Source organism: Stomoxys calcitrans, chromosome 4 (genome assembly GCF_963082655.1).
Source record: "Stomoxys calcitrans chromosome 4, idStoCalc2.1, whole genome shotgun sequence".
In the NCBI taxonomy this organism is placed as follows: Eukaryota; Metazoa; Arthropoda; class Insecta; order Diptera; family Muscidae; genus Stomoxys; species Stomoxys calcitrans.
In genome coordinates this window covers 19,284,501-19,293,119 of record NC_081555.1, presented here as the reverse complement: position 1 = coordinate 19,293,119, position 8,619 = coordinate 19,284,501, and the positions used below count along the sequence as shown (strand labels likewise).

The following is an 8,619-nucleotide window of genomic DNA, read 5'->3' as shown; positions in this document are numbered from 1 at the left end:
AATGATTCTGGTAAAATTTTTTCTAACATTGTTGGAAATGCAAGAGAAGTTGAATGCTGTCAACAAGTGGATAATAAAAAGGGATCTAAAAAATAAATATTCTATGGAAAATGTCCTTACCTTTTGGCCATCCCCTTGGCATTCCCCTTTTTGATCTCAATTTCGGTCTTCCCGATGGTCTTCCTTTTGGTCTCTCATTTTAGATTTCCTCTGATCATTAGTGTTAGTTAGTTAGTGTTCCTTTTGATCTTCAATTTGGTCACCATTTAACCATCCATTTGCCCTTTGGTCTTGCCGTTGACCTTCCCTTTGGTCTTGCCATTGGCATTTCATTAGGGCTTCTCTAAGGTCTTCCCTTTGGTCATACCCTTAGTCTGTCCTTTGGTCTTCTATTTGATCTTCCTTTGGCCCTTCTTTTGGTCTTCGTTTTGGGTTTTCCTTTGGGTTTCCTCTTGCCCTTCCCTTTGTTCATACCTTTGGTCTTCCCTGTGGTCACCCATTTGGCCTTTCCTTTGGTCCGCCTTTTGGTCTTTCCTTGGGTTTTCACTTTGCCCTTCTTTTTATCCTCCCTTGCCAGCGGTCTTACTTTAGGTTTTCCCTTTTGTCTTCCCTTCGGTCTCCCCTTTGGTCCATCCTATGCCTTTCCTTTTGGCCATCCACTTGGTCTTCCTCCTTTGATCTCAATTTTGGTCTTCCTGTTGGTCTCTCCTTTTGGACCCTCTCTGATAACCCTTTTGTGTTCCTTTTGGCCTTCAATATGGTCGCCATTTAATCACCCTTCCCTTTGGTATTGCCTACTTTGGACTTTCCTTTGGTCTTACCCTTGACTTTCCATTAGGGCTTCTCTAAGGTCTTCCCTTTGGTCATACCCTTGGTCATACCCTTGGTCATACGCTTGGTCATACCCTTGGTCATACCCTTGGTCACACCCTTGGTCTGCCTTTTGGTCATACCCTTGGTCATACCCTTGGTCATACCCTTGGTCATACCCTTGGTCATACCCTTGGTCATACCCCTGGTCTGCCCTTTGGTCTTCTATTTGGTCTGTCTTTGGTCCTCCTTTTGGCCTTCCCTTTGGGTTTCCCCTTGCCCTTCCGTTTGTCCGTCCCTTTGTTCTTCCCTATGGTCATCCATTTGGTCTTTCCCTTGTTCTGCCTTTTGGTTTTTCCTTTGGGTTTCACTTTGCCCTTCGTTTTGTCCTTCCCTTTGATCTTCCCTAAAGTCATCTTCTTGGTCCTCCCTATGGTCATCACCTTGGTCTTCTCCATAGTCTTCTCCTTGGCCTTCCCTTTGGTCTATCCGTTGGTCTTCCCTAGGGTCTTCCCTTTAATCACCGCTATGCCCTTTTCTTCGCCATTCCCTTTGGTATTTCCTTTGTCCTTCTCTTTAGTCATCCCTATGGTATTTTCTATGGTCTTCCCTTTGGTCTTCCCCTTTCACTTCCCTTTGGTCTTCCTTATAGCCTTCAATCTGGTCTTCCCTCTGGTCCTCCCGCTGGTCTTTTTTCTGGTCTTCCCTTTGGTCTTCCCCTTGCCCTTCCCTGTGTCCTAATCTTTGCCCATACCAATGGTTTTTCCAATGGTCACCCGTTGTTCCTCCCTTTGATCGTCCTTTTGCCCATCCCTTTGATCATCCCCTTAATTTTGCTTATGGTGTCCCCTTTGATCTTGCCATCGTTCTTATCTCTCGTCTTCCTTTGTGCCTTCTCGTTAGTAGTCCCTTTGGTCTCCCCTTAGACGTTCCTTTTGGTCTTCCAATTGGCCAACACTTTGGCTTTGCAAATTTTGCCCATGAACATTCCACTAAGGAACAGGGACAAACTTCTCGCATATCAATGAGTGCAGTCCGATTCATGTTTTAAGCTCAATGGTAAGGGGCCTACTTTTTATAGCCGAGTCCGAAGGGCGAGCCGCAGTGCGACACCTCTTTGGAGAGAAGTTCTACTTGGTATAGTATCTCACAAATGTTGCCAGCATTAGGAGGGGAAAACCACCGCTGAAAAAAATTTTCTGATGGTCTCGCCAGCATTCGAACCCAGGCGTTCAGCGTCATAGGTGGACATGCTAACTTCTGCGCTACGGTGGACTCCAACAATTGGCTTTACCTTTGGTAATACTTGTGGTCTTGTTTTTGTTTTACCCTTAAGACTTCGCTTTTATCATCCTTTATGTATTCAATTCGGTCAGCCCCTTGGTCTTCCCTCTCCATCGTCTATTTGGTCATTCCTTTGGTCTTCCTTGTGGTATACCCTTAGGTCTAATTTTTGGTATTTCCTTTGGGTTTTCCTTTGATTATCATTTTGGTTTAATCTTTGATCGTCCCTTCTGTCTTCCTTTTGGTCTTTCTCTGATCTCCTCTTTGTCTTCCCTGTTGTCGTCCATTTGGTCTTTCCTCTGGTTTTCCCATTGGTCATCCCTTTGGCATACCCTTTAATCTTGCCTTTTGGTCTTCCCTTTGGTCTTCTCTTTGGTCTTCTCTTTGGTCTTCCCTTTGGTCTTCCCTTTGGTCTACCCTTTGATCTTTCCTTTGGTCTTCCCCACGGTCCTCCTTGTGGTATTCGCTTTGCTCTTGCCTTTGTATTTCCATTTGGTCTTCTCTCTGGCCTCCCCATTGTACTTCCCTTTGGTCTTCCTTTTGTCCGTTTTCATTGGTTTTCCCAATGGTCATCACTTCGCGGTTCCCTATGGTCACCCCTCTAACCATCGTCTGAACTCTTCTTTAGTCTAGCCATCGGTCTTTCTTAGGGTCTTCCCTACAATCACCCATTTTCTCTTCCCTTTGCCTATCCTTTTGCTTTTGGTGTACCCTTCGCCCACTTAGCCTTTCCTTTTGTCATTCCCTTTGGTAGTTCCTTTGCTCTTGGCTTTAGTCATTCCTATGGTCCTTTCTATGGTCTTCCCTTTGGTCTTCTTTTTGTCCTTTCCTTTGGACTTCCCTTTAGTTTTTCCTCTGGTCTTCCCTTTCGTCTTCCCATTCGTCTTCCCTTTGGTCTTCCTTTTCTCCTTTCCTTTGGACTTCTCTTTAGTTTTTCCTCTGGTCTTCCCTTTGGTCATCCCTTTGTTCTTACCTTTGATCTTTCTTTTGGTCTTCCCTTTAATTTACCATCTGGACTTCCCTTTGGTCTTCCCTGTTGTCGACCATTTGGTCTTTCTTCTAGTCTTCCCATTGGTCATCCCTTTGGTATACCCTTTGATCTTGCCTTTTGTCTTCCCTCTGTTCTTACTTTTGATCTTTCCCTAAGTCTTCCCTTTGGTCTTCCCTTTTGTCTTCACTTTGGTCTTCCCTTTGGTCTTCCTTTTGTCCTTTCCTTTGGACTTCCCTTTAGTTTTTCCTCTGGTCTTCACTTTCGTCTTCCTCCTTATGGTATTCGCTTTGCTCTTGCCTTTGTACTTCCATTTGGTCTTCTCTCTGGTCCCCCATTGTACTTCCCTTTGGTCTTCCTTTTGTCCGTTTTCATTGGTCTTCCCAATGGTCATCACTTCGCGGTTCCCTATGGTCACCCCTCTAACCATCGTCTGAACTCTTCTTTAGTCTAGCCATCGGTCTTACTTTAGGTCTTTCCTACAATCACCCATTTTCTCTTCCCTTTGCCTTTCCTTTTGCTTTTGGTGTACCTTTCGCCCACTTTGCCTTTCCTTTTGTCATTCCCTTTGGTAGTTCCTTTGCTCTTGGCTTTAGTCATTCCTATGGTCTTCCCTTTGGTCTTCCCCTTTTTTTTCCATTTGTCCTTAACTATGCTCTTCCTTTGGTCTTCGCTTTTGTCTTCCATTTGATCTTCCCTTTAGTTATGCCTTTGGTCATCCCTTTTGTCTCCCCATTGGTCTTCCCTTTGACCATCCCTTTGCTCCTCCCCTTGTAAAGGGTGATTTTTTTGAGGTTAGGATTTTCATGCATTAGTATTTGACAGATCACGTGGGATTTCAGACATGGTGTCAAAGAGAAAGATGCTCAGTATGCTTTGACATTTCATCATGAATAGACTTACTAACGGGCAACGCTTGCAAATCATTGAATTTTATTACCAAAATCAGTGTTCGGTTCGAAATGTGTTCATTCACCGTAACGTTGCGTCCAACAGCATCTTTGAAAAAATACGGTCCAATGATTCCACCAGCGTACAAACCACACCAAACAGTGCATTTTTAGGGATGCATGGGCAGTTCTTGAACGGCTTCTGGTTGCTCTTCACTCCAAATGCGGCAATTTTGCTTATTTACGTAGCCATTCAACCAGAAATGAGCCTCATCGCTGAACAAAATTTGTCAAAATTTGAACACATTTCGAACCGAACACTGATTTTGGTAATAAAATTCAATGATTTGCAAGCGTTGCTCGTTAGTAAGTCTATTCATGATGAAATGTCAAAGCATACTGAGCATCTTTCTCTTTGACACCATGTCTGAAATCCCACGTGATCTGTCAAATACTAATGCATGATAATCCTAACCTCAAAAAAATCACCCATTAGTTCCTTTGCTCTTAGCTTTAGTCATTCCTATGGTCCTTTCTATGGTCTCAACCTTTTTCTTCCATTTGCCTTTAACTATGCTCTTCCTTTGGTCTTCACTTTGGTCTTCCATTTGATCTTCCGTTTAGTCATGCTTTTGGTCATCCCTTTTGTCTCCCCATTGGTCTTCCCTTTGGCCATCCCTTTGCTCATCCCCTTGTACATCCCTTTGGCTTTCCAAATGATGTTACCCTTCCCATTCCCATATGGTCATCCCTATAATCTTTCATATAGACTCCCCTTTGATTTTGCCAATGATCTTACCCTAGGTATACTCTTTAACTTTCCTTTTTTCTTTTCGTCCCATTGCTTTGAAGGATTTTGGTGTTCCCTGTGGTCTTCCCTGTGGTCTTCCCTGTAGTCTTCCCTGTGGGCTTCCCTGTGGGCTTCCCTGTGGGCTTCCCTGTGGGCTTCCCTGTGGGCTTCCCTGTGGGCTTCCCTGTGGGCTTCCTTGTGGTCTTCCCATTGGTCTACGCTTTGGTATTCCCTTCGCCTTTACTTTTCTCCTTGGTCTTTCCTAAGGTCCTCCATTTGGTCTACCTTTTGGTCTACCCTTTGCCCATCCCTTTGCACTTCCCGTCACCATTTCCCTTGGCCCTCCCAGTTGTCTACCTTTTGGTCATCCTTTTCGTCTTAGTTTAAGTCTTTTCTTTGGTTTTCGATCTTACCTTAGATCGTCCCTTTGGGTCTCCCTTAAGTTGTTCTGTTTCTGAACCCTTTTCTCCACCCTTTGGTCTGTACCTTGATCTTCCTTTGGATCTTCCCTTTGGTCTTCCTTTGGGTTCTCCCCTTTGTCCTTCCCTTTGCTCTTCCCTATGGTCGCCCTTCGGTCTTCCTTTGGGAGTTCCCCTTTGCCCTTCCCTTTGCTCGTCCCTATGGTCGCCCTTTTGGTCTTCACTTTTAGTCTTCCACTTGGGCTTCCCTTTAGTATCCCCTTTGATAATCACATTGTCCACCTTATGCTCTAGTCTTTGGTCTCCCCTTCGATTTTAATTTTGGTCTGCATTTAGAACTTCTATTTTGGTCTTCTCTTGGGTAATCAAATGGATTTTACTTTTGGTCTTCGATTTGATCTTCCCTTTGCCCACCTCGTGGTCTCCCTTTGATCTATTCTTGGCTCTATCTTTTGGTCTTCCCTTCGATCTTGTCTTTGCTCTTGCTTTGGTCTTCCCTTTCTTCAACCCTTTGTTCTTTCCATTCTTTCATTCTTTGTTATTCCCTTTGGGTTTCTCTCTTTGAGTTGAGGCTAATGGCCAAGCGAATGCGAATGAGTTCTGAAGGAAAGAAACAGTAACTTTCTCAGACATAGCAGGACACATATTTTATTTCTCCAGAAAATTTTGTCAAAATTGTATTCCTATAGAAAACATTGTCAATTTATTATAACTAAATTCGTCAAAATTTTATTTCTTAAGGAAATTCTTTATCACATTCCATATTCTTTCGATTCCATAAAGTTAACAAAACTCAATTAAGCCCACTAGCTGAGAAAAGTTTCAACTCCATTTTAATTGCATATGCCTGGGTATGAGTAGTGCAGAAATAAAGTCTTTTTGCTAACTCAGAGATCTGCATGCACACGAAACTACATATGTAGCCTCGTATGAACCTTCTATAAAATGGAATCATATTTACTTAGTTGGAAAACTTTTCCACTCTTAGTTTATTCTGCTGCCAATAGTTGTGAGTACATAAATAATAGCTAAGCGAAATTTAAAGCCTTCTTTTGCTTAGTTCAGATATACTTATGTGGAAATGGCTGGGTAGTACAACATCGGACAGTCTATTCTAAGCTCATTGCTTCACTATGGGCCAATGCATAAAGGGAACAAACCATAAACTTTGTCATATGCATTTATGAGCATACCATGCCATTGTCTAGAATTTGCGAAAGAGGCTTAACTGGGGGTTTTGCTAAAAGGCTGAACAACATGTCCTGTTAACAACATTGTTAGCGTACAAGTAAAGACACTTTTCGCATAAGCTGCCCTGCCATAGCTCTGGCAAGATTATGAAGGATTTGAAAGGGTTTTCGAATGAATATAAAAATAGAATAAAAATTTTAGAATAGAAGAGACACACACCACTGTGCTAAGGATAGCTCAGGAAAGCCCAGGGATCACCTTGTTAGAAAATGTCAAAACAATGGTAGGTAATTGGTAGAATATAAGGGTTACTGGTTAGGCGTCCTTAAAAAATTGTAATTGGATATCCTAGAACCAGACAGATGAGTGGTCAGTAGATCGGGCAGGGTGAATCCTTTAGATGGGAAACATTTTAAAAAATTGGCGAGGGAAATAAAAAATTCTGGGGCAACAAACATGGACATAGAAGGTGATCGCATGGAAGGCTGAAGATAATATCGAAGGAAAGACCAGAGACAGAATCGTGAGAAGATCCGAAGAAAACGTCAAGAAAATCTAAACATAGGTCAAACCGAAAATGAATAAAAGGATATAAAAATGAAAATTAGTAAAGGTACGAGAGTTAAAACTGAAAAAAGGGTAGGACCAAAAGAGATCCTAACGAAAGCCCAGAGAAAGAAACCATTGGAGAGGCCTATGAGATGATCGAGGGGGCTACTAAAGGAAAGTCTGGTAGAGATATGGTAGTACATCTCTCTAGATCTCTAAAGGAAAGGCTGGAAGAGATATGGTAGTATATCTCCCTACCAGGCTTTCCTTTAGTCGTCTCCTCCATCTTACCATAGGCCTCTGCAATGGTTTCTTTCTCTGGGCTTTCGTTAGGATCTCTTTTGGTGCTACCCCTTTTTTTCAGTTTTCCATCTAGAAGACTAGAAGACATGCCAACCAGAAAATCGGATGGAAGACAGGAGAGAATACCGGAGGAAAAGAGAACCGAAGGGAATTCCAGACAAAACACAAGAGGAAAAATTGATGGAATGGCCTGTGGAGGATCGAGGGGAAAACAAAAGGAAAGGCTCGAGGAGTGATCAGGGTAGGAGTAGAAGACATGTCAGGCATAAAACCGTATGGAATAACGGTAGAAAAACAGTACAGCAGCCGAAGGTAAGACCGGAAGAAAATACCGAGGGATGGACCAAAGTAAAGATTAAAGGGAGACCAAAGAGAAGATACAATGCAAATTAAAGGGAATCCCGAAGAGAATTCCAAAGGGAAACCAGAAGGCAAACCAAAGGAAAGTTCGAAGAGAAGACCAAGGCGAAGACCAAAGCAAATATCAAGGCGAAGTTCAAAAAGAAGATCAAAGCGAAGACCAAAGCGAAGACCAAAGCGAAGACCAAAGCGAAGACCAAAGCGAAGACCAAAGCGAAGACCAAAGCGAAGACCAAAGCAAAGACCAAAGCGAAGACCAAAGCGAAGACCAAAGCGAAGACCAAAGCGAAGACCAAAGCGAAGACCAAAGCGAAGACCAGAGAGAAGACCAAAGCGAAGACCAAAGCGAAGACCAAAGCGAAGACCAAAGCGAAGACCAAAGCGAAGACCAAAGCGAAGACCAAAGCGAAGACCAAAGCGAAGACCAAAGTGAAGACCAAAGCGAAGACCAAAGCGAAGACCAAAGCGAAGACCAAAGCAAAGACCAAAGCGAAGACCAAAGCGAAGACCAGAGAGAAGACCATAAGAAAGATCAAAGAAAAGTCCAGAGCTTAGACCCACAAAAGGGTAAACCAATGGGAAGGTCAAAAGAAGGACCTAAGAGAAAACCAAAGGGAAGCCAATAGGGAAACCTAAGGAAGCGGATTGGGAAAACCAAGGGGAAGACCTTCGGTGGGAAGATCTATGGGAAGGCCTGTAAAACGATCGGTGGAAAAATGATAAGTAAGATCAACTGCGAGACTAAAGGAAGGCATTAGGGAAGACCGCAGGAAAAACCAATGGAAAGCCCAAAAAGAAGACCGTAGGGGAATAGAGTACCGAAGACAGTAGGGAAGACATTAGGGAAGGACCTAGGAATGACCGATGGGAATACCGAATGGTTGACCACAGGGAAAGCAGTAGGGAAGACCGCAAGAAAATCAAAGGAAATCCCAAAGGGAAGACCGTAGGGAAGACCGTAGGGAAGACCGTAGGGAAGACCGTAGGGAAGACCGTAGGGAAGACCGTAGGGAAGACCGTAGGGAAGACCGTAGG

The 8,619-nt window shown here is 43.4% G+C and overlaps 1 protein-coding gene across 1 annotated transcript; it reads left to right on the top strand.

The window, feature by feature from the left end:
• The first annotated feature begins 1,242 nt into the window (after positions 1-1,242).
• On the top strand, positions 1,243-8,210 carry LOC131996878 (aspartic and glutamic acid-rich protein-like). Its single transcript, XM_059367057.1, has 3 exons — positions 1,243-1,301; positions 4,825-4,987; positions 7,620-8,210. The coding sequence occupies exons 1-3, from the start codon at positions 1,243-1,245 to the stop codon at positions 8,208-8,210; spliced, it is 813 nt and encodes a 270-aa protein (XP_059223040.1).
• Positions 8,211-8,619: the final 409 nt, after the last annotated feature.

Coding starts and splice junctions, on each gene's coding strand:
- LOC131996878 (XM_059367057.1), top strand. CDS start 1,243: ATGGTCATCACCTTGGTCTTCTCCATAGTCTTCTCCTTGGCCTTCCCT. Junction 1,302..4,824: donor GCCTTCCCTTTGGTCTATCC/GTTGGTCTTCCC, acceptor ATTGCTTTGAAG/GATTTTGGTGTTCCCTGTGG. Junction 4,988..7,619: donor TCCCATTGGTCTACGCTTTG/GTATTCCCTTCG, acceptor TGCAAATTAAAG/GGAATCCCGAAGAGAATTCC.